We start from the raw sequence: 25,401 nt of genomic DNA, 5'->3' as shown, positions 1-25,401 counted from the left end.
GCTCACAGAAATACTCAGCTGTCCATCCCATGCTGACCACTCATGGACCACACACAGGCTGACAACATATTAACACAGGCATATACAAACAGACACACAGACACTCTGATGCTTCACCACGAACACTGAACGTACACATGGATCACATTCACACTTTGAACAAACTGACCCATCCTGACCTCACACTGATCCCCAAAACACATAAACACACATCTGACCTTCTCATCCACACACACACACGCTCTCTGGCTCCAACTTGCTAACAACCTACAGACTGTACATTATCACTTAAATATATACCTTCACAGTCAAGACACACACACTCCTCCCACTTGGTAGTCAAGTGAAAAGCAGAATTGGGGGGTAATACAATCTGGAAGCAGGTTTCAACTCACTCAGGTTCCACTTCCACAGAACCCTGCTGAGCTCCCCATGGATGCCCAAGGACTTGCCCAGTGTAAGGGCAAGTGGTGCCTGGATTCCAACTAGCATCCCTGGGGCTGAAGGAGGCTGGATTGTTCAATGACCGCAGGATCCTTAACCAAGAGGTGACCCGCCTGCTTTGTTTGTGTATTTGCACGCGCGCGTGCGTGTGGGTGTACACACACATCTGATTGTGCGGATAGTGCAATTACACTAAAGAATCATACATGTTCATTAACATGATAGGTATGATAAAGATAAATAAAATTCTACCACACAACTCTAAAGCAATAATTTGGGAAAAAATGAAAATCGGAGTGCGCAATACTGAGCTATAGTAATTATAAAAATAATTCCACTTGCAGAAAGTGGAGTGAAATAACGCACACAAGAGAATAACTTAATTAGTTGAAAAGAGAAAACGACATTCATCATTTTTGCTGATAAATGCAGAGTCACCCTAGTCAACCTGCAGGCCGGTGAACATGATAATAAATGCTTGTGTTTAAGATGCTGTGGTGGTTAATTTTATGTATCTACTCGGCTAGGCTATGGTGTCCAGCTGTTTGGTCAAACACTAGTCTAGATGCCTCTCTGAAGGTATTTTGTAGATGTGATTAACATTTAAATCAGTTGAATTTAAGTAAATCAGATTCCCTGGATACTGTGGATGAACCTCAGCCAATCAGTTGAAGCCTCCTAAAAGCAAAAATTGAGGTTTCCTGAAGAAGAAATTCTGTCCCAAGACTGACCTAGGAATCCTGCCTGAGTTTCCAGCCTGCTTGCCCACTCTACACACAAGCCAACTGATAGACAGATACATAGATAGACAGACAGACAGATAGATGATAGAGATAGATATTGAGAGAGAGAGAAGGATTTATTATATATATTCTGCTTCTCTGGATAACCCCGACTGATACAGCCACTGACATTTTTTAGTGTCTTGTTACACAGCAAAAGCTAAATGAAGCAACTAAAGGCTAGAAGTTATGTGTAAAGTCCTAATTAGATCCAAGTTCAATCTTTTTGGCAAGGAGATCATGTAAGTGATGCTGTATACTTTCTGTGACTTCGTCAGTAAGCACATAATGTTAACTTGTCCCGTGGTTAATGATGCTAAATTTGATCCCTAGTGTAAGCGGAGACATAGGTCTCTTTGTAAAGATTTGTTTTTCTCTTTGAGTTGACAAGTGATCTCTGTGATGCTTCTTTGGTACCATGAGAACACCATGTTTCCTAGGAAGTATCCTTTTTTACCTGATAGTTTTAGGGTTCATTGATAAACCTTGCAAAAGATTTTCCCTAAAATGGTTTTCCCCTCTTCGTTGCTCTTACTAGTGCTAGCTTCCTCTATATGGAATCCTTCCAGGGGATTCTCCATCAACCGAATTATGAGTGAAAACTCTCTCGTTGAACTGAAAATAAATGCTGCCCAGCTGTCTTTCCTTTGATTATACTCACACTCATTCACGCTTATTTGGGTGAACAGTCACCAGCTCGCGTCCTGCTCCCCACCCACTCGACACTGATGTTCCTCTCTAAGAATAATATCTATATGATTAAAACTTCTGTTTTTAAAACACACCATTAACATAGTGATAATGAAGGTCAAGAAGCGAGGGAACATTTTTCTAATATATATACTCAGCAAAAGGTTCATTTCTAAAATAGAGCATGCGGTTTAGACTGAAAGAAAAATAATCTTGTTGGAAAATAAAACAGCCAGCACCATCGTCTCTGTGGCGCAACCGGTTAGCGCGTTCGGCTGTTAACCGAAAGGTTGGTGGTTCGATCCCACCCAGGGACGGTGTCGGCACGTAGGGTTCCTTAGGGGCTTTGTCTACGAGTTTTACGTCTGAGAACTGCTAGTTTTACTGCCGAGATTGTGTCTGACAAATATCAGATTCTGACAGTTTTCACAGGTTAAATGAAAATCAAACTAACGTGCCTCCCCAAGTACTCTTTGGGACAAACTCATTGATTAAAATTTACCGAACCCCTTCGATATACTATCAGATATGAGTGCAATCCGTCATTTTGGACGTAACTTCTCATTTTGTTTCCAGACTCCATCTCCCTCATCTGTGTTGATCCATCCAGTAGAGTCCACACCGCGAAGAGCAACAGCGGTCACTTGGCCAAGACCCCGCGAAGCTTGCCCACCACACCGAGCTGGCGAGGCTCTACCTGAATCAGCTCTTTGCTTCGGGCTTTGGACGCAGTAAGAGACGGCGAAGGAGAGTGCTGGAGGCCCCCATCTGGGATACACCTGGGTTTCCAGTAACTTTGGTCTTTTCCGAAATCATCCGAGTTTCTTCGCTTATAAAATGAATACCAAAGATGATCTCTTATACTTTTCATAAAAGGTATTTTGACATTATCTACCAAAATTACTCAGCAATTCTACTTCTGAAAATTTATACAATTACTGTATTTGTGCAACTAAAATTGACCAGTGTCAGATTTATTCATCACATTTAAAAGAAAAATAATGACAAGAAGCTACAGGTCCATCCATTAGGGCCTGGTTAAATGATACATCACACATTGGAAGTGGAGGCAAAGGGGAAACCAAAAAGGAACTCTGTATTGACGTGCAGCGGATGTACTGAGAACCTCCCTGGGCTGCACTAACCCAGGCAGCCTCAGGCAGCCACAGCCTGCCGGCTACCAGACCGGTTGAAAGGGGCTGGGCGTGCGCCCCACCGTTGCAGGAGGCGTCAGGAGGTTTGTGATGGTCTCTCCCCTCAGCCCGCCTTCTTGTCTCCAAGGTCGCCTATGGACCAAACTTGCCTGCAAGCCAGCTGACAAGAGGTCCAAAGATGTGGTTTGCAGGCCCTGGTAACAGAAATTTGGAAAAGGAGTTGAGAGAAAACAAATGACCATTATGAAAGCCAATCAAAGCAAATTGTTCCTTGAAAAGGACTTGTTTTCTATCTTCTATCCCTTTAGGTGAGTAAACTTCTATTGTCAGGCACTCTCACATTAAATTAAGTGAAAGCTATAACTGGACTCTGTTGTCTTATTCTTTACTCCATGGTAATTAGTGCTTCCTTTTAAAATTCTGCCCTAGATTTTCAAACGGTGCCATAGTGAAATGTACACCCGGAAATGCAAGACATTTTCCATTAGATTATTTGCTCTTTTTTTAAGACATTATACCATAAATTCCTGTTCTGTTGATTTCCAAGAAAAAGCTTTTTTTGTTGTGGAAAAATGGGTATTTTCTTTCTTTCCCATCCTCATGTCTTATTTTCCTTACCCTATTGCATTTAACAATATGCATTTCTGTATCTATATGACTCTCATAATTTTTGCCTTCCCTTCAATTTTCATTAACTTGCTCTATCAGATAGCAAGACATCATTTTACCCTTCATGTTCACTTACTCTCTTTTTAGAAATCTCAGAACCAAAATTTACTGCTCAATTAATGTATTTGGGCTCTAAACAACATCTTTCTAAATAGGTTTGGGCTTTCCCCCCATGCATTTTTAAAGGTTTGCGGTGGAAGTGTATCTCCATTTTGTTGAAATAGTTACCGTCATAGATTTTTGCATTAGTTTCCAGTGGCTGCTATAATCAATTACCACAAACTTGGTAACTTAAAATAAGACATTTATTCTCTTACAGGTCCGGAGGTCAAAAGTCTGAAATCAGTTTCACTGAGCCAAAATCAAGATGTTGGTAGGACAGTTCTCCTTCCAGAGGCTCTAAGGAGGAGTCTCTTTCCTTACCTTTTCCGGTTTCTAGAGATCATTCTTTACATTCTTCAGCTCATGGGCCATTCCTCCATCTTAAAAGCCAGTGGTGTAGGTGGGAAGCATTCCCCCAATCTAGCTGCCATTGTATTGTGACAAGGTCTGGCAATGGAAGGAGAATTGTGCAAGGCACTTCTCCAGGGAACATAATTCTTTAAGCAGAGTCCTTTGTCCTCCTTTCTAAAGCCTATTACTGATTAACGTCTTCCCTCTGTCCTGGAATCCTTGTAAAAACAGGCAGAACTAGCAATAAACATATCTCAAAGAACAAACAGCAGCCCCCAAGGATGAGGGGGTCTATATTGCGTTAATTTATATACTCGCTGTCCTCCTAACTTCTTTGAAGACCCTGAAACTATGTAACCTCTTCCTAAACAATCGATATGTCTGCTGCACATCTGGTATGTAGATGACCACCTTTGATTATTACCTTTAGTCACGCACTGCCCCTCACCTATTGTTCCCATGACGACAATAGTTAGACCACCTCGTGTGATTTTTTCCTATAGAAGTGTACCCTGTCTCCGAAATAAATTGGACTTGCTTGCAACTGCTTCGAGTCTCACGTCTAGCACTTACACTTTCGCCGACGCCGTCTCTCCCGCGGGAACCTGGACTCTGCCGAGGCTGGACCCCGGCAGTGTAGCCTTTCTCTGACTCTGCTCCCCTCTCCTTCCATCACATGGACTTTTCTTCCACATCAAATCTCCTCTGCCTCCCTCTTATAAGAACACTTGTAACTAAATTTAGAGCCCATCCAGATAATCCAGAATAATCTCCCCATCTCAAGAGCCTTAACTCAATCACACGTGTGAAGTCCTACATAAAGTAACGTTTACAGGTTCTGGGAATTACATGTAAAAAATACTTGAGTTCTCTACACTGAAAACAAGTTATTTCTGAGAAAAATTAAAGAAAGCTTAAATAAATAGAATACTCCAAGTTCATTAAATGGAAGATTCAATATATCATAAATGCCGATTCTCCCCAAAGTGATCTACACAGTAAATATAATCCCAATCAAAACTATAGCAAGATTGTGTAAACTGAAAATTGATTCTAAGAAAATACAAAGGGTCAAAGATAACCAAATCAATCTGAAGAAGTAACAACTGGACTTCTATTTCCATACGTCCAGATCCATCATAAAGTCATAATAATAAGACATTGCAGTATTGGGGCAAAGATAGACAAATAGAACTAATGGAGCAAAATAGAATCAAATTTATGGCAAAAATCAACCTGCAGCACAGTGAATGGATGTTGAATATTATCGTGATTTTTTCTGCAAATATGGAGATTATTATATGATTTCCCTTTGTTCTATTGATATGATTAATATATCGATTTTCAAGTGTTAAGCCAACTTTGAACTTCTGAAATAAACCCAACTTGCTCATATTATGTTATCTCTTCTATATTTTTCTGGATTCAGTTTGCTAATATTTTGCTTAGTAGTTTTGCATCTAACATCAAAGTGGTTAGCCTGTAATTTTCATTTTCCTTAATTCTATCTTGCAGACATACTCATACCATACACATCAATATAAGTACAAATATGTTCATCACAGCATTTCTATGATAGTAAATAACTGGAGGCAACCTAAATACTCAGGTTAGCAAATGGCTAAAACTTTGTTACAATCATACAATTATATATGGTGGTTAAAAAGATTATGGAGCATGAAATTGTACTACTGTGCTCACCAAAAAGCGTATTACAACTCTACTATCTACCTTCCTATTTCTATATGAATAAAAAATATCCCAGGGTACACATTTTTTCATTTACTCCAAGAAACGTGTTTTCGCAAACTGTTCTGGAATAGTCAGTTTTCCCTGGCTAAGAGCCTTTATGATGGAATTATTTATTCCTAAACGGATTGAGTTTAAAGCAGACAGAATCACACAATCCTTTTGAAATTCCAAGCCAGAGCGAGGCCGAGGGGCAGGCTCAGGTTTCAGACCTGGAGTACCGTGGTTTGTGTAAAGCCACAGTAGTCCCTCGATGGAGGCGAGTGGGTGGAAACTGGCGTGGAGTTCAGGTATTTCTCAGGCACTTTAGGGCCAGTCCTGGAACGCAGCGGCCTCGCCCTCACCCTCATTCACACTGAGCTCCCGGGAAGCCTCAATCCATTGAAGCTGCTCTTTGCCTGTTAGAAGACAGCCTTCTCAAATACATCTTTCTGTCTCTCCCACCCTTTTTACCCTTTCTGGGTGGTGCTCACGCTAATCCCAGCCCCGCCCTCCTCAATCCTGTAGGAAAGGCTCCCGGACAAGACTGGTTGGTGTCCTTACCTGCTCAGGGCTCTAAATTCTTCCGCATCCTCCTGTCTTCACGCCTAAAAGGGAGGCTGACAGGCGGAACACTTTACATTAATCTTCACAGGAGCTTGCTTCAAGTGTCAAAGCTATTTAGGATGTTTTTGTATTGTAAAAAATTAGAGACTAGAAAAGCACACGATTTAACCATTTCTTTCCATTCCATTCCTCTGGCTGAGTTATTACTCAGCATCTCAGATGCAGTTTTGTGTGGGCGTGGGGATAGCAGATGTAACTGACCAAAGAGGAACTGCCTCTTCGGCTGGGAGTTGGACACAGGACTCCCTCAAAACGGGCAGGAAATCTAATACTGGACCTCAAACAACTTGCTAAAACATTAACTCTGTTGGAGGAACTGGGCACTGAGGCTTACACAAGTCTTTCCCTTCCCAACTCTACTGTAATAACAGCAAGACAATTTCCAGAGATATGAGAAATCATGGAAAAGTAAATTGAGGAAGAGTACTCTAATTGTGACTTTAGAACATTTTTAGGAATAATATCACTGACTCGAACACCCCATATTAAAGCCGTCATACTCTTTTTACTGATTTAGTCTATTTCCAACAAATGCATAGTCCCAGTTTCTCAGTTGTGAGTGGAACTAAGTTGATTCACAGTATTAATTATAACAACAGGTTCATAATTGAGTCTAATTGTATACAAGATAGTTGGGAGTTAAATTATCCAGTTAGCAACTCTGGATATTAGATAAAATAAATCCATTCATTTTTACAGCTACTCTTCACTCTTTACAAGCCCATGTCCCCTGAGATTCATGCAACAATCATTTATCATATGCACACTGGGAAAGCATCCAGGAAAGATGCTGGGAATAAAAAATACTAAGTGGCAAATTGTGTCCTATCTGAGCCTGTCTTTAATGGTGGAAATGCGGGGATAATACAGTATTTATGGTTGTGTATGAAGTAATTCATATAAAAAAACTGAGTGCTGTTTAAGTGGGAACAAAATTATAAGTGTAAAAACTGTATTTTCCAGCCCTCAAAGGACTTAAGTCTAGAGGGAATCAAGATGACAGTTTCTGGGAAATTTTATTCTACTCATTCTTATTTTCATTCCTCACTCCACCTGTGATTTACCCAGCTTACCTGGCTACAGGTGTGAGCTCTTTGTGCAGAACCATTTGAACTGGAACCTGAGATGCTCACCTTGAATATACTGATACCTAATGTCAACCAGTCTGGGAACATAATTTCATTCTTTCAAGAAATTATTAAGCCCTATATGTGTTTTACTTTCTAAGCTGTTAGCAACTTGAGGGGAAGAAAAGTTTCTTCTTCATCTTATATTCTCTTTATCTAGCAAAGACAGCAATGGGCACTCAGAGTTTTGAATAAATGAATACGACAGCTTGTCAAATTCTGACACTGGATTTTCCTGGTAATCTTGGAAGACATCATGACCTGAGGAAACAATCCACATGAAACAAACTCACAAGAAATGAACACAGAAACAAGGATATCAAGTTTCTAAAATAAGAGTACAACATTACACAGGAGATGTGTTTGTGTGCTGGGTAGCAGAGGTATATGGATTGTGAGAAATGTTACACCAAGCAGGCAGTAATTTTTTAATGTATGGTCATTTTTATGCTCCCAAATAAAATGTACCTATCAAATTAAGATCTTAATATGGGTAGGTTATTTTAGAGCCAAACAAGTGGATGAACCCACTTCACCCAAAGAACACATGGATACTTATATTGATGACAATGAAAAAAAAAATAAACAGCACAAGCAAAATCAAATTATTATCATCACTCTACCACTTCCTGTTAAGTTTAACAGCCTAGATACAGATCAGTTTTAATCTATACAAGGCTGTGTATAGATTTCTTTCTTAGTTTATTGTGACCTCAGTTTTCAGTTCCTGAGTGGCTCACACTCACTCACTGTAGCCTCCAGGGCTGCTCTGCATGTTGTTTGTGAACCTTCCCTTGTCTAAGCTCCAACACGCAGAAGTGCACCTGAGAGGAACCATGTGAACCCAACTACCGCCAAGGTTCTGCCCACCTTTACAATGGTTTGAACCCAACATTCCATCCACGGAGCTTTGTTTCCAATTACAGGAACACAATAGGCTCTTTTGGACTTCTGTTTGCTTTTCAGGAATGATCTGGAAAACTGGGTGAAAAGTGACCCACCTCTAAAGACTGGGCAGCAATCAGGTCCACACCGAGGGCACTGCTTACCTTCCCAGAGTCAACCATGCCCTCCCATGGCTCCCACTCTACCCCTAATACACATCTACCGTGATGCCTGTACATTTATTTCTATACATTTATTTTTCTACACATTTATAAATATCTGCCTCTTTCTAGTAGTCTATAAGACTGTATGTCCCCATTTAGTAACTTAGTAAATGCTTAATTAGATAACTGATTGATAAAATGGGCTAAGAAATTAATTAGATAGATAGAAAAGGGTCCAGGTTGAATGGGGGAGCTCTGAGACCAGGAGATAGAACAAAGGTGAGTCAATGGGACACAAGGAGATGGAAGCTGGAACTTATCCAATGACCACTCCCCCATAAACTACCAAAGGCATATAAAAAAAAATACATGTTTTTCTTTTCTATAAATACATTTGGAAGGTGGCTCCCAACCCAGTCCTACCCCATTTCCCCAGTCTCTGTTAATCTTTTCTAAACAAAAAGGATGTTGCTGCTGCCTTTACCTGTGGTTAGTAAACAGCTGCCAAGATCAGCCATTATCACCCTAGCTTGAAGTACACGCTCTTTCTGGAGGCAGGAAGGATTTTTACAGGGGCCCCCTAGGCAGGAGGCAGGCAGGCAAGAATCAAACAAGACAAAACAGGCATCTGCAGTAGTCATAAGTATGAATTAGGTTCTTCAGCCAGACATGTACAAGAGTTGGAGCCAGATGGAGAGGCCTACACTTCTATGTCTGGGCTCTCATCAGAGACTCCTGGTCTGAGAAATACAAGAAAATGTCTGTCAGGAGAGGCAGTATCAGGAAGCAGGGATGGGCTAGGAGGTGGAAGGGGCCTCTCTCCTCTTCAAGAGTCCTTGACCAGAGAGGGTTCCTCCATGCTCTCTGAGGGTGGTGGGGCTCCAAAGATCCTAGCAAGGAGCCCTCGGTTGGAGCGGGCCTGGTCCTGCACGTTAGCCAGGCGAGCCCGTTCACGTCCCCCTGGCCGAGCTGCCTTCCGGGCCCTCAGCTCCTGCTCAGTAGGACGCTGGGCAAAGGCCCAAGAGCTATCCGGGCGGGCAGAGTCCCCATCAGCGGCAAGGAAGCGCTGTCCCCGCTCCACACTTTGAAGATAGAAGTCAGTCTCACGCTTGGCCTGGGCAACCTCGGCCCTCAGGCGTTGCCTGCGCACCTGACGCTCAAAGGCAAGATGCTCGCTGAGATGGGACCAGGTGAAACGGTGCAGGTACTGCGGACAGGAAAACAAGAAAATATCTGGGTAGAGTACGTCACGGATGGAAAGGAGTCGACAGAAGTGGGGCCAACAAGAGGTCACAGAGGTGTCTGGGCTGGGGTTGGGAAGGTGGGAGAATGAGAGGTGCAGCAGCAAGCCTACCCCTCACCTTGAGGTTCCACAGGTCGTAGCGGAAGGGGCTGCGCCTGCGGGCGCCCATAGGCGTGTTGTGCAGACTGGCCGCCACTCGCTTGGCTACTCGCTTGTCCCGGAACTCCACCCAGCCCTCGGTGTAGTCCTTGCTGTACTTGGACCGCTTTTTTCCTCCCGTGGTCGAAGCTGCCGCTGCCTTCTTCTTGCGCCTCACGAACCCATCTACGCATCAAAGACACAGCAGTGGTCAAGGAGGCCGACGCAGCAACCACTCAACTGCATCTTCGACTCCCCGAGTTCTGCAATACTGCCCGCGGGCCAGGACCCCACTCAAAGTCTTTGCCCAGAAGAGAAGAACTACAGGTCCACCCCTTCCCCCCTGCACCCTTCCCCCATGTCTAGCTCGATCCTTTCCTCAAGCGTCAACTTCAGGAAATCAGGTCTGCCCTGAATATTCTATTTAAAAGCCGCACAGACCCCCAAACCCAAATCCAAACAGCGCCTGTAGGAGAGCCAAGGGCGGCACATTTATATACTGTCTCCTGACCTGGGCCAGGATGGCAAAGGGATCCGTTCAGTGTAGTGAAAAAACCACCGAGGTTTCTACTCAGGCTGTACTCATTTAACAAACTGGTAAAATCAGATCAGGAAAGGGGTGGGCAGAGGTAAGACAATCCAAAAGTTAAGTGTCCGAGAACTAAGGCTCAGCTACCCTGACTGCGCCACCCACATCCTACCCGAGCCTCCTAGCAGACACGCGCACTACAGATTTACCAAAGGGGTACGGCGTCCGGCCCGGGCGCCTCACCGCCTCAGACCCACGCAGCCGAGGCAACCGCACATGCGTGCTGACCCGCTGCGACAGCCAGCCTCCTGCCCTCACCGCAAAGGCCAGCGCGCTTACCCTCTGGCTGGAAAAAAACGCGCCCGACCTCGCCATAGGCGCTGAGAAGGTTCCGTACGTGCAGAGGCCGAAAGCGGGGCGGGATGTGGCCCAGGTACACAATACCCGGCACCACCCGCTTCTTGCCGCCGCAAGCTGCCTCTTCGGATTCCTCCTGCTCCTCCTCCGCCTCTGGTTTCTGGTCTCTCCCTTCCAGAGGCTCCTGCTCCGCGGCCTCCTGCTCCGATTCCTCTGCCTCCATGCTTGCGGATCCGTGAGGCCTGACAGCCGTAAAGCGCCGCGCCGTCAGACGCGCATCCTGTGCGACGTCCAGCCGCGAGGGGGCGGGGCCGATGCGGGTGAGGACAAATGAAAGAACGAGACTGGCCTGCAGGCGGATCCGGGCCGAGCGGAGAGGGCGGAAGTGGGGTCCCAGGTCAGCCGGGAGATTCAAAGCGTGGCGCGGGATCCAAGGCTCGGGAGGGTCAAAACCACCTGACTCCTGAGCCGGAGAGGCAGGACCTGAAGAGGCAGATCCCCAAGTATAACATACCCTTGATGAGACGCAGATCCCCAAGTATGACAGGCGCCTAATGAGACGCAAAAAGGCGGGATGAGGCAGGCCATTCCAGAAATCTTGAAGAACTGTTTTGGGAGTAGGGGTGTTTTCTTGTTCTAGCAATCAAAAGAGCATTTTACCCAAGGGACCCGGGTGCGACTCTGGTTGGGAGAGTGCTCACCCTTTTCAAGTTTATTTAAATTTCCATTTTTAAATTAATTGAGTTATGAAATTTTAATTATTTTTCAAAATTTAAGTTAGAGCTTTGTGTATTTTTAAGCTTAAGTTTTGAAAACCTAATTTAACTTTGCAAATACAGCTTAGGGAAATTTAATTAGTTTAAGGTTTGAAAATTTTAGTCGTGAATTTTTGGTTTAAAATATTCGTTTTAAATTTGGCTTTGTGTATAAGATGTCTAGAAAATTTAAATGAGTAACTATTTTATTTTAAAAACTTATTTGGCGTCTATTATATATTTGCATTGATACATTATTCATATTTATATTTATATTACAAATACATGCTGTCAAATGTATACACTGCCCGGATTTAGGCGACCCCGGGGTGGTGCGCTTAGTTCTGGCCTCCGGGGACCTGTCTTCACAGATTTGGCCTCGTCACAAATTGCCTTTCCGTCTAAGCGCTCAACAACCGCGGGAACAGACCAGGTCCCAGCGGTTCCGCCGCCCCTGGCGGCCTGGGGGCGATCCCTACGCCAAACCAGAGGCCGCTTTCCCCGCGCGGGCGCTGGGGCTCGGCGCCTTCTGGTGGACTGAGGACGCGCCCACCAGGGGGCTTCGTCCGCGTGCTTCGAGCGCCGCGGTTCCTCCCACTCGCATCTGCGGCGGGGCCGACTGCAAAGGGTCTCGCCCAGGAACACACACAAATAATCCCACCGGCTTTCCGGAAGGGGCCCGGGACGAGTTGGAGCATAACATAAATCCGCCCTTGCTGCAGCCAGAAAAAATCTCCCGTCCCGTTCTAACGGGGGCGCAAAGTAACCCAGAGGACCTAAGCAGAGGGGCAGATGTGTCCGCAGTTACAATCCGAGATGACAGAATTGCCGGGCGGGCCTCTAAGTGTATTTCTAAAGGATCGCAGCGCCACGCTCTTCCTTGGAGTGGTCTAAAGATCTCATAAACTAGACTCCTCGAGTTCTCACACACCTGCTTCTTTAATTTTATTGAAGAGAACTGTCAGTTGCTTTCTGCTCCTTTTTTGGGAGAGGAGAGGACAGAGAGAAAGAACAGACTTGGTCCCGCTTTTAATTCTTAACCTCTACGTCTTTAAAACACTGAGCTACAGTGAATGAAATGAGAGCACATTTTGGGATTGCTTCCAAAGATCAGGGGCGGAGAGAGGGGCATGTTGGGGAGTCCGTTTTGCCAGTCTGATGGCTAGGATAGTAATTTATGCTATTTCCTCTACCTTGTTTATATTTAGAATTGTCCTTAATAAAATATTTATTCACGTAAGTGTCAACATAACAGAGAGCCCTAAAGAACTTCTTCCCCAAAAAATTAAAATGAAAAGGTTGGCGCAGGGCGTCCTTCCCATTCTCCACGCTCTGCATGACCCCTTCTCAACTCGGTTAAATCAGTCTCGCTGGAGACTCCGTCTTACTTAAACGACCCGGTTGACCCCCCGTGAAGCAACCTTTGTTAGTAGTTTCCTGTATATGTACCTGAGGATCATTTATTTATCGATTGCTTATCCTACCAGTTCACCTATGAGCACAAGTTACAATCAACTGCTCACTGCGTTCAAGTTTTCTGTTATGGGTTAAGGGTCCAAGCGTGCAGAGTCTCAATGACAACCTTTCAAAAGGTTGAGTCCTTCGAGCCGGATTCGAACCAGCGACCTAAGGATGACCACGAGCAAGCTACCTACAGTCCTCCGCTCTACCAACTGAGCTATCGAAGGATCTAGAGGATATCTTCTTAGAATACTTTAAACAGTGTGTCTACTAATGGTTTTGGTTTTGACTACTACATGTTTGTTTCAAAAACAAGCAAACTGAACGAGTTTTGTGGGCTGCTGGAAATATTCTGAAATCGATATGGGTAGTGATTATAAAAGTATATTAAAAAATTAAAGCCCTTGAACACTTAAGATTTGTGCTTTTTACTGTGTTTTAGGTCTTAAAAAAAGCCACCACCAATGTTCGTTGTCCTGCTCTTTTAGGTATAGTATAGATAGGTGTAGATAGGAACATTGCACTAATTATTCCTGCTGTCCCACTACCAGGTCGCTTTGTCTATGAAAAGTGAGTGATAGATGATAAGGTTATCCTAAATATAAACAATTGGGTTGAAGAGGGACCTACTATCTGGAAGCAGAGTTACTCCCAGTTCATTTTGGAAACACTGCAACTCTCCTTTTTAAAGGACAAAGAAAATAATGTGTAGACACAAATGTACTAGACAAAACATGAGAGACCTGTGTGTGTGTGGGGGGGGGGGTGTTTAGGAATTGAGTGGCTCATATTATATTGCACAGTGATAGTGGGGCAAACAAATGAAACACACGCTTCCCCAAATTTAAAAAAAGAGATGTAGACATTCCATTTATGGCAATGCATTGCTAATGAGCACCTTTAGTGGCATTCAGCTTCCTGGCACCTGAGACAGAAATGAACACCAATGGAAAAAAGAGGAAGCCATTTGGTCACACTTTTCCCAATGATGTATTTACGGAAAAGATTTCTGATGAATTTGTCTATGAAAGATCATTGCTTATTAAAATCAAAGTTCTCCATAACTCTAGTCTTGAAAAAATAAATTTTTCCTCAAAAGGTCCTGTCCAATGATTTCCATGAGAAACATCTGTGACACATAATTAATATTTAATTCAGTTACTCAGTTTCTTTCCATGAGAAACTAAGAATATATGTTCTAGTACATTTCTTTCCAATAATCTCACGTAATCTGAGGAAAATGGGAGAAGCCAGAGTAGAGAAAGTCCAGAGAGAGGGACAGTTTCTGTGTGAGAAGGTCTCTTTCACGATATCAACTGTCCTATCTGAGCCTTGGACACCAGGTATGAAAGCAGAAAAACCTCAGGATCTCAGGTCACATTGTCACTCAAATAAAAGCTTCACCAATTTCCACAGAAAGCAGCAATGGGGCCAGAAAAAAAGATTCAGTGTTTTTCTCATCAACTAATGCTAACGTACAAGTGCTCATTTGTGATCCCAAAGCCTCATGTCTCACAGTCACATGGTATTGCAGAGTTGATTTTAGTCTGAAAAACTCTAATAGCTGATCTCGCCAATTATTTCTTTTACCCATAAACTAATGTGAGTACAAGATTCCCCCTTCAGGGACTCTAAAGTTACAATTCCATCTGCCTGGAATGCTCTTTCCCCTGGTAGTCCCCTGGAGATACAAGGGCAAGTAATCCACATCTCTTCACACTAGATTTACAGGTCATCTTCTGGGAAGACTTCCTTCTTCCTCTCCTTTCAGAATTTGGTGTCAGAGCTACCCTTCTCTTCCCTCTTGCTTCAAACCCAAGCTGAGAACTGGCTTATGGGTAAATCTGACTCTCCTGAATCATGTCTGGAAACACATCATCATCACTTGATTGTAATCTACACTCACTCTGTACATTTCCTACTGTTTTAGCACCTTCTCATCTTACTAATTGAGACCTAGATGGTTCTGACTCAATCTTGCCCTCTTCTCCTAAAATTTACGGACAACCCTAACAGTCCAATGGAATACTAGCCAGCAAGAAAAAAGGAACAAACTATTGATAAATGTAACAACAAGGAAAATCTCACATGCATTGTGCTGAATAAAAGAGGCCAGATACAAAAGGTCACATAACTGTATTATTCCATTCATATGACATTCTTACAAGAACGAAACCTATAGGGACAGAAAATATCAATAGTTACCAGAGTAGAATGTAGGAGGAGGAATTTACAAAAGGATCATGAGGAAATTTTGAGAAGTGGTGTAACTATTTTATATCTTGATTGTAATAGTGGTTACATGACTGCATACATTTGTCAAAATTCACTGCACTAAAAAGGGTCACCTTGCTGTATGTAAATTTTAACCTAATTTTAAAAATGGGAAAATAAACTTTCAAAAAATTAAAGTGTAGGTTATAACTTATTAAAAAATCAATGTAATCATCTTATAAGACCGAAAAAGAAAAACTAGATGATAATAGATGCAGAAAAACATATGACAAAATTAAGATATATTCATGACGAAATTTCTGCAAACTAATGATATAAGAGAATTTCCTCAAGCTATAAAGACATATTTAAAAATCCTACAATTAAAATTATATTTAATGGTGAAAGACTGAATGCTTTGGCTCTAAGATCAGGTCTAGAGCAAGGATGTCCATTCTCATGAGTTCTATTCAACATTGTCCTAGAGCTTCTAGCTAGGGCAATGAGACAAGAAAGAGAAATAAAATCCTGTGAATTTGAAAGGAAAAGGTAAAACTGTATTTGTATATGACACAATATATCTATGAAGAAAATCCTGAAGAATCTACTATAAAGCTACTACATATGAGTTTACCAAAGCTGCAGGGCACAGATATAATAGATTATAATTCTGTTTATTAGTAAGTGTTCCTACTTATAAACGATGAATAGCTGGAACTTGAAATAGAAAATACCATTTGGAATGGTATAAAAAGTGTGAAATATTTGGAAATAAATTTAACAAAATACAATGAAAATACATTTGAAGACCATTTTCATTATGGAAAACAATATTTTTTAGATGTCGATTCTTCCAAATTGACTTATACATTTAATGTACCGTCTCAGTGAGGGTTTTTGCAGAAGTTGACAAGCTGATCCTAAACTTTGTATAGACATGCAGAAGATGCCAAATATCCCAAACAGATTTTAAGAACAAAGTTGGAGGACTTAACACTACCTGATTTGAAGATTTACTATAAAGTTATAGAGTCCAGAAAAACATACCCACATATATACATGGTCATTTGATTTTGACAAAGATGCCAAGATAATTCAATGTGGAAAAGACAGTCTTTAACAAACGGTGCTGGACAATTTGAGTATTCACTTGCTGATACATGAACTTAGACCCTTATATAACGTAATATACAAAAATTAACTCAAAATGGATCAAGACCTAAATGTAAGGACTAAAATTATAAAACTTCCAGAAGAAAACATAGGAGAAAATCTTTGTAACTTCAGGTTAAGCAAAAAACTCTTAAATAGGACACAAAAAGCATAAACCATAAAGAAAAAAATGATAAACTGGACTTCATCAAAGTTTAAGAAAAAGAAAATCTGTCTTGGAAAACAAGAGAAACAACGGAGCACACAAGCATCCCCTGCAAGTTCAATTCCCACTGTGGTTCGCACCGCAGGACCTCGTTTCCTCACGGCGTCGACCCAGAGTTAACGAGGGACGTCACTGAACGCTGGACCCTTGCAGCAAAGTTCCCATCTGTGCTGAGACTTCCTGCTCACGCCCTGCTTGTCCTTCTGAATCGGCAGAACCTTGGGAAACTACCTTCGAAGGCTCCTTCTCATGCAACTCTCGGCTCCTAAGTCAGGCTGGCGACTGGGCCTCACCTCGAACCCAGGGCTTTTATTACTTATTATTCATGTTTCTATTATTTATTAATATATATCGCCCTTGCTGGCACCCCGATACATTTTTTTCACCCCCACGCGAATCTGCTCTAAGCTACGGAGAAGGACTGAACCCAGTTAGAATGCGGGCTTGACAATTTTTCTCAGGACGCGTCCCAGTTACATTCCTAACATACGGACGGCCCAGGCCGCCTCCTCACCTCGCGGCTGCCACGCTTTCCTCGCGGTCCCACTCGCGCGCTCCTTGTTCATTTTAAGGGAGATGACTTTTTGTTAATCGTCCTCCACTCCCGGTGTGTGTGTGAGGAGGGAGAGGGGATGAGCTGATTCTGTCCCTTTTTCATCCTTAACGCCGACCTCTTCTAAATACAACGCAGGGCGAAATGAGAACACATCCTGGGTTTGTGCAAAAAGATCAGAGGCTGGGGCGGGGTGTGTATTTGGGGCAGTTGGTGTAAAAATGGTGATTGTATCTGGGAGATGGCTACGACGAGGTGCATTATACTATTTTCTACTTTTGGGTATGTTTGAAATTGTCTCTAATAAAAGACTTCTTCAGAAATCGCTAAGATAACGGAAGACCCCAAAGCCCAACGCATGTTCAGATCTCCAAAGTGAAAACCTTGGGGGCAGGGCGCCCGTCCCATTCCCCACACTTCTCACGCACCTCCTCGACTGAACTCCGTCGTGGAGGCTGCCTCTGGTTTGTTGGTGCAGTGTAGACGCGGCAGGAGCCTAACCTTTAACTCGGGTGGGCGAGGGGGAGGGAAGTGAATAAAAGCTGCGTTGGATGATTAGCAGTGGGAAGCAATAGTGACCTGGAGAAGCCGGGAGCCGGCCGGAGACTGGGGAGGCGGGGAGTTGAGAGGTGTGAATTTCACCCTGAGAGCTAAGACTTCCTGGAAATGTCTTTCAGTGACCTAGCTGCCCTTCCCTAGAAGAAGCAGGCTACTAGTCCATTCCGGACATCTTTTATGCATGTAAATAAGAGAGGTCAACGAGTTCATATTTGAACAGAAACGGTACCCTAATTGGTGGTGTCTTCTGGCGACGTTCTTTTGCAGGGGGAAAGAGATTATTCCTTAATGTTGATAAGCATCTAAATTTTATGGTGGGTTCATGATTGTTTGCGTCTACGAGTTTCAAAACTCTCGTCCTTCGAGCCGGATTCGAACCAGCGACCTAAGGATGTCTATTAACACACCTACAGTCCTCCGCTCTACCAACTGAGCTATCGAAGGGCTATCTATGAGAAATCTTACAGAATCCTTAAAATAATGTCTATCCTAATTCTGTTTTGATAATAATTGATATTCATTTTTTTAAAGTACAGTCAATTTTAAGCAGTCGTCTTAAACACTGAATGTGTTCTATGTAATGATCTAGAAAGTTGGTTTCATGGGTTTATAAATATGTGAAGTTCAATGGATTGTACATTTAAGACGTTCAGATGTTACTCTATGTGTATCCGTCCGGTCTGATTACCTCCTCCTTTTTCTATCAAAAGTGTCTAGGTTTGCTCGATGAATGATACGGTTGCCCTAAATACAGACAACTGGGTTGATGAGGATCCCAAAGTTGTGAACAGAGCAATGTCCAAGGCATTTGGCACAATAGTGATTCTCCTTTCTGAAAATCTAGTGGGACACACACTATATTCATAACTCTAATGATGAAACATGTGGAGTGTTTTGTGCATTGTGTGTGTGTGTGTGTGTGTGTGTGTGAAATTTTCTTAGTTGATAAACAATTTGGATGGTTCATATTATATTGCATAATATAGTGGAGCAATTAAAGTGAAACAAAAACCCCTAAAAATTTTCAATGGAAATGTAAATATTCCTTTTCCAAAGCAAATCGTCAAACATTGAGAGGTTCAGCAGAGATTGCTGCATGCTCGGTTTCCTTGTACCTAAGGCAGAAATAGACACAAATGGAGAATATGTTAAATTACCAGGAGAGACAAGTTTTTCCTTGGTAATATATTTAAGGAAAAGATTAACTGAATTTCTCTGTCAAATACCTGTGCTTATTAAAATACAATTTCTACAAAACCATGTTATTGAAAACATTCCAAATTTTTCTTCAAATGGCAATTACCAATGCCTCCTAGTAGGAATATCGAGAGCACATAGTTGATATTGAACTCAGTAATTAAATCTTTTTACATGAGAAACTAAGAAAATAGCATCTAGTAAATCTCAATGTTCCTAACCAAAAAGGGAATCAGCAGCTAGAGAGGAAGGATCCTAAAAAGTGGACAGTTTCTCTTGACATTGTTGTGTCCTATCTGTGCCTTGAATACCAAATAGAGAACAGCAGAGATGGCAACAGGTGGTGAAATTTCAGGATGGTGCTGGGTTCAATAGCTGCTAAAGAATTGTTGTCTCTGTTGGGATGCAGAAGCATTACTGGGGTGACACGTAGAGGGAGAGAAAGCCCCCAACAAGGAAACAGGGAAGACAAATCCACTTTCCTCCTCCTCCACGAGCCTTGCATTCTCCCTCTAGCTTCCCTTTTTAGCAAAAGCTAACGTGGAGCCAAGTAGTAAATCAGCAGAGTTGTTTACAGAGTACCACCTCCTTTTTCACAAGGCAGATTGAAGAAGGATGAGTGTCTTAGTCTGCTCAGGCTGCTATGACAAAATACCACAGACTGGGTGGCTTAAAAAACAGACATTTATTTTCTCATAGTTCTGGAGGCTGGGAAGTCCAAGATCAAGATGACAGCCATCCTGTTCCTCGTGAGAGCTCTCTTCCTGGCTTGCAGACATCCACATCTGACTCTCACACAGCAAAGAGAGAAGGAGAAAGCGAGCTGTCTGGTGTCCCACCTTATAAGGACACTAATCCTATGGGATCCAGACCCCATCCTTACGACCTCATTAATCTCAATTACTTCCGCATTCCAAATACAGTTACACTGGGGTTAGAGCTTCAAGGTATGAATTTTGGAGGAATACAATTCAGTCCAGAGCAGTGAGCTTAGAGTTGAGTCAATAGTTTAACAACTAGTAAACCTTCCATGTGAATTTTAAGATAATATTCTTGATCTTCATTTTACCTCTGTGGAAACTAAGTGGTTAGAGAATTTAACACCTAATTCAATATTATTGGAAACTAGAACTCCCAGCTCATGGTTAAAAGCCCCCAGACGAAACAATCACTTCCAGTTCACAGCCAGTCATCCTAAAGCTCAGTTCAGAGATCAGAGCTATGGAATTGGGCTACTTTCTTTCACTCCAGTTCCACACCCGCACCCTTAATAGAATCATGGAAAATAAATAGAGAGAAGAGTGAGTGGAGGCCAAATTGACTTCTGTAGCTGCGTAAATTGTGTCCAGAGAAGAGTAAGGAGAAAGCACTCAGCCTATGGTGAGAAACAAGGTAAGGCTGACCTTGAGTCAAGCTTTGAAGTGAATGGTAGTTTTCTACACTCTCTTGGAACACCTGAGTTTTGAACTCTCTTATCTAAGATGGGAGGTGGGACAGGAAGGTGGAGGGTTTCCTCCCACAGAAAGTTATCCACTTTTTTGTCAGCCTTGATTGCAATGCAAAAGCAAAAGAGAAGAACAAGCACTAAAGGCATCATAAGGGCCTTGGAAAGGCCTGCTTGGCATGCCCTGCATAGCATGGTGGCATAGAGTCACTTTCTTAAATAAGATGTTCCACCTTCTCCATTTCAGTTTTGATCACCTTACCGCAATATGATTGAAACTAGAAAATAACGTTAAACCAAAAAAAAAGAGAGAGAGAAGTCTCTAACGATGGAATTTCAGGCAAAGAAGCAATTGAAGGTGTAGCTGTCAGGTGAGGGCCTTCGTATGTCTTTCCCGCAAGTGATGGGACTCTGGCAATGCCTGAGAATCCTCCTTTTCAGAACTAGCTCTGAACAGTACCCAGCACCCAGCACAGTACCTGGTACCTAGTCCGCCATAGGCCCAGAAGAAAAAGAAGCAACTGCTGCCTTTGTCTTTTTGCAAGGACTCTGGGTCTAAGCCTGCAGCCATAATTATATTCGCTTTTCCCATTAATGCTTACCTTAGAAAAATAACTTGTACACCACTTGATCAAAATTGGGACTACAGCAGCCAGAATGAAGGAAGAAATTAACTGGGGCGCAAGCCTCCTGGAGGCCATGTGTCCATGGACAGTAATTTAAGAAAAAAAGCCAAAAAAAAAAGCGGATCTTAGGGGACATTCATAGGGACTCTGGAGAATCTGTTCCCTGCGCAGGCGGAGTCAATTGATGGAAAATTTAGGGGTGCACGGATTGGCAGGAACTATTAGGAAGGCCAAAGCTGAGCCTCATTGCTTGAGAAACTTGATTTTCCCTCCTGGATGTTTCTGCAATTTCCTGCCGGTTTCCTGTTTCCGTAGATAAGATTCCAGTGGCCACGTCTTGCCTAATTTCAAAGACAGGCGTTTCTGTGGACTCCACGCCCTGGTCCACCTGCACTCTTCAATCTTCTCCCGACAGGATGCAGCACCATAGAACAGGTTATAGGTGGCCCCGAGGGGCGGCATTCGTCATGGGGCTGTTTGATCACCATTGATTCGCAGTCTCGCACTTCATCTCCTTGGCTAACGCGGACTACAAACAGGTGGCAGCCAATTTTGAATTACTTCCAGATATTAAAGTGTGCAAGGGAGTAATGGGGCTACGTCGAGGTGGGGAATTAGCTCAAATGGTAGAGCGCTCGCTTAGCATGCGAGAGGTAGCGGGATCGATGCCCGCATTCTCCAGTTTTATGTTTCCCCCTTTGGTCTTTATTCTCGTGCTCCTATAAATACCTTGCCAGTTAGCATTACCAGTTAATGGCAAATCATTACACAGAAGACCTTTCCTTCAAGAGCCACCTACTCAAGGTTACCTCACCTTCCTTGAGGACCCACGTACTGTGAAGATACTTCGGCTTGTGACCGTACTAGGATAGGCAAGATTGAACTCTTTGGGATTTTTCTCACGTTTTGCAGATTTGAATATTGGTCTCGCCAGGTAGATTTACAAATTTACGTTTCAACTATTTATGCGTTAATATTACATTTTCAATTTTCGGAATCTATTTCCCACATGTCCGACCTATTGGGGGCCACCTCAAGTTCTTACAACTGGAATAATTTCCATTTCTTCAAGAGATAGTGAAGAGCCAAAGAATATGTAGGTATGTTTGAGGTTTAACATTCACTCTTCCTCTTCAGGAGTCATTTGGCTGTATATTCGGAGGTGGTGGTGTTGTTGCTGCTATTAATACTGGAATATGGCAGAATATGGCCCAAATATGGGAGGGAAATTGCGCCGCAAAACCTATCTGGATCGGAATCTATGGTGCCGCGGCAAGAACCACGACTATCTAATAAACTTGGCATCCAAGGCCCAAAAGTCATCGTTGAAAAGAAAATTGGGCCATTTTGCCCCCAATTCGCTTTCAAAAAGCAAGGAGTTAATGGGGAGCTACCAGTTTAGACCAGTCTCTACCCCTCAATATGGGTATTTTCCAATGTTTGTTAGGCCGGGCTTCTAAAAACACTACACTAATTCAACAAACCTGGGTTTCTGTGTTCTGTATTAGCTCTCCAGGTGGTTCTGATACATACCAAAATTTCGGAATTATTTACTTAAAGAATAACAGTTCTGAATCACGGGAAGGAAGACACAAGAAATTGCCGGGCACAAAGTCCACAGACAATTCTTCCCTACTTTGATTTAATATCTTCGAGTCGAGGACTCTTCCTTAGGTATTCGGGATCACATTTTTGAGACACGGTACAAGTGGGATTAATATATTTCAATGAGAGTGGCACAAAATTAGCAAATGTTTTCTATTGTTAAGAGAGCTCTACCTTTTGAGCTAATTCCCAACATGAATAGAAAATCCTATCCACTTTTTCCTTTGTTTTATGTTTTCTCCTCAAATTTTTGTTTCTCTTCTAGCGGTGATTCTCAAAACTTGCAGCACGTTAAAATCACCTGGGAGCTTTTAAATCTACCAATGCCTGGGTCCCATCCAAAGTGGCCCAAACGTAACTGCCTTGTAAAATCTTTCCAGGTGATTCGGATAACCACCAACTTTTCTCAGCCAGGGTTGAGAGCCACTGTTAATTAATTAAACGGAGAATCACGAGCAGTGCCGCTGAATTTTATCTCGCCCCCCAGGTGGTGGGCAGCTGCATCCCTTGAAAAAGAACCTTCCCAAAGATAAGGAGACTAAGCCCACCAGGGGGCGCGCGTGCCCCACCAATTACCCCCAGGTCCGCTTCATTCCTACCAGCCCGCCCCTCTCCCTGGGTCCGGATTCCCTAGTGGTGGGGCGAAGACTCATCTCTGGACCCCTAGCCCAGGGGGCCCGCCTCTGATCCGCCTCTTCTGGGCTCAGGACTTCTCTGCGGCCACAGCTGTATGTGAACTATGGGGCTGAAGTCTGATCGCGTGTATTAATAATTGTTGCGGAGAATAATAATTTGAAAAATTAGACTTGCTGCGCAACAAGAATAATGTTAAATAGATGCACACCGAGGAAATGTATAACTGAGATGACTTTTTGAGGGTGGGCATGAAAAACAACACAAAAAGTGAACTCCTTCGAGCCGGACTCGAACCAGCGACCTAAGGATGCCTGGGAGCTTCACACTACAGTCCTCCGCTCTACCAACTGAGCTATCGAAGGAATCACACTCTTTTGCTTACCCGCCGAGGATGCCATCTCTGCATAAGGTTGGGAGACCGTAGGCGTTTGCTGCTTCATTTGCTAGCGTTGCTGACGAGTTTGCTCTAGCCGCTTCCGTGTTTTTGTTGTAAGCCAGCACCCCTTTGGAACTAACACTCAAAGGTCCCCTGCCCTGGACCAAGAAGAAAACGGGAGCACGCACTGATTTGCAAAAACGGAAAATAAAATGATAAGGAGACACAAGAAGTGATAACGACTTGGCGATGAATGTCTTTTATTGTGATGAGTGAATTTAAATAACCAATTTTGACTGGACTTATAAACAGGCTTTGAAGAACTTTAATCTGCAATTTTAAGAGGATAATTAACAAAGGAGAAGGAGGAGGAAGAAGAAAGCAAGCATAGGGTTAGACTCTTCGAAACCATACTAAAATGTTCTTTAATGGACATTAGTCCCTACAGATAAATCAGACTATCACACTAATTCTAAACTCAGCAAAAATCTGTCGATGAGGAGCTAAAACAATATATTTGTAAATTTTCTATCGTAACACACTATAGAAAGTAATAGTCAAATGCTAGTTAATTTTGCAAAGTGTAAGTTTCTAGTCTAGTTTTGTTGAATGTTTGAATAGCTCAAAATGGCTATTACAGTCTCCTGTTAATCAAATCTACTTGAGGTGGCCTCCCACATCAGGATCTGTTTTGTTCTTCACGTTCCATTAAATATCGTTACATTGTCATACAATAGAGCCATACACAAAGGGCCAATGATCTCCCTTAAGTAGAACATTAAGACCAATCTTCACTCCTCTATGGCACAAAGAAAGATTTTGTTTTTTCTGAATAAGAAGTAAAAGCAAGTTGCTAATTACTTAATTTGGCCATTAACTTCCTCAAATCTTCCCGAAACCGTTTTTGGGAGGGGCCAGCCTAAATGAATTAAATATAAAATTTTACCTCCTCCTCAGCTCCAATTGACTAAGTTATCCCATTTTATAGATATATTCAGTATTATCCATTTTGTCAAAGTAAACACTTTTCAAAAAAAATGCATGGCTCATACAAATGTAAAAAAAAAGCTTGTCAAAAGATTTATTTCATTAATTAATGAGAGAACCATCAAGATGGTAAAACGTTCAAAGAAATTATTTACATTCAATGAAAGAAACAATGCTATGGTTAACATTCTAAATTAGATACAGAAATGGAAAATGCCCTACAGGGCTAAAACTGTTACTTTTTCTACAGGGCAGAAAACAACTACATCTTTACCAAAGTTCATTTGCACCACTATCAGTTATCTACAAACTAACATTTACCCTTACAGAGGTGAAAATAGTCTAATCAAAAGGGCCTGCCACTCTCCCCAGAGGCCCTTTCTTGTGAAAGAAAATCATTGGGTCCCCTCCCACCTTGTCAAAACAAAGTTACTTGCTGACAGAGCAGCACTTCTCCAGGGGGGCAATTTTGCCCCGCACCAGGGGACATTTGGCAATGTGAGGAGACATGTTTGATTGTCATGATTCAGGAGGAGCTCCTGGCATATAGTGGGTAAAGGCCAAGAATGCTATCAAGGATCCTACAAGGCACAGGACAGCCCCTACAACGAAGAATTATCC

General features: G+C 42.7%; 1 protein-coding gene, 1 long non-coding RNA gene and 5 other non-coding genes across 7 annotated transcripts; 2 read left to right on the top strand and 5 right to left on the bottom strand.

The window, feature by feature from the left end:
* The first annotated feature begins 2,159 nt into the window (after positions 1 to 2,159).
* TRNAN-GUU (transfer RNA asparagine (anticodon GUU)) lies at positions 2,160 to 2,233 on the top strand. The gene has a single exon. It is a non-coding gene; the product is annotated as a tRNA-Asn (tRNA).
* A 626-nt stretch (positions 2,234 to 2,859) lies between these two features.
* Positions 2,860 to 7,034, bottom strand: LOC139077290 (uncharacterized). The gene is made up of 2 exons (XR_011529673.1): positions 6,485 to 7,034; positions 2,860 to 3,264 (listed from the first exon to the last, which is right to left on the bottom strand). It is a non-coding gene; the product is annotated as an uncharacterized lncRNA (long non-coding RNA).
* A 1,763-nt stretch (positions 7,035 to 8,797) lies between these two features.
* Positions 8,798 to 11,290, bottom strand: ABT1 (activator of basal transcription 1). Its single transcript, XM_070584276.1, has 3 exons — positions 10,973 to 11,290; positions 10,085 to 10,290; positions 8,798 to 9,930 (listed from the first exon to the last, which is right to left on the bottom strand). The coding sequence occupies exons 1-3, from the start codon at positions 11,211 to 11,213 to the stop codon at positions 9,550 to 9,552; spliced, it is 828 nt and encodes a 275-aa protein (XP_070440377.1). The 5' UTR covers positions 11,214 to 11,290; the 3' UTR covers positions 8,798 to 9,549.
* Positions 11,291 to 13,343: 2,053 nt separating this feature from the next.
* Positions 13,344 to 13,433, bottom strand: TRNAY-GUA (transfer RNA tyrosine (anticodon GUA)). Its single transcript is given in 2 exon segments — positions 13,344 to 13,379; positions 13,397 to 13,433. It is a non-coding gene; the product is annotated as a tRNA-Tyr (tRNA).
* Positions 13,434 to 18,266: 4,833 nt separating this feature from the next.
* TRNAY-GUA (transfer RNA tyrosine (anticodon GUA)) lies at positions 18,267 to 18,353 on the bottom strand. Its single transcript is given in 2 exon segments — positions 18,267 to 18,302; positions 18,317 to 18,353. It is a non-coding gene; the product is annotated as a tRNA-Tyr (tRNA).
* Positions 18,354 to 21,784: 3,431 nt separating this feature from the next.
* TRNAA-AGC (transfer RNA alanine (anticodon AGC)) lies at positions 21,785 to 21,857 on the top strand. Its single transcript has one exon. It is a non-coding gene; the product is annotated as a tRNA-Ala (tRNA).
* A 1,833-nt stretch (positions 21,858 to 23,690) lies between these two features.
* On the bottom strand, positions 23,691 to 23,779 carry TRNAY-GUA (transfer RNA tyrosine (anticodon GUA)). The gene is given in 2 exon segments: positions 23,691 to 23,726; positions 23,743 to 23,779. It is a non-coding gene; the product is annotated as a tRNA-Tyr (tRNA).
* Positions 23,780 to 25,401: the final 1,622 nt, after the last annotated feature.

This window comes from Equus przewalskii, chromosome 19 (genome assembly GCF_037783145.1).
Source record: "Equus przewalskii isolate Varuska chromosome 19, EquPr2, whole genome shotgun sequence".
Taxonomy (NCBI): domain Eukaryota; kingdom Metazoa; phylum Chordata; class Mammalia; order Perissodactyla; family Equidae; genus Equus; species Equus przewalskii.
This window is presented reverse-complemented; position numbering and strand designations above follow the sequence as displayed.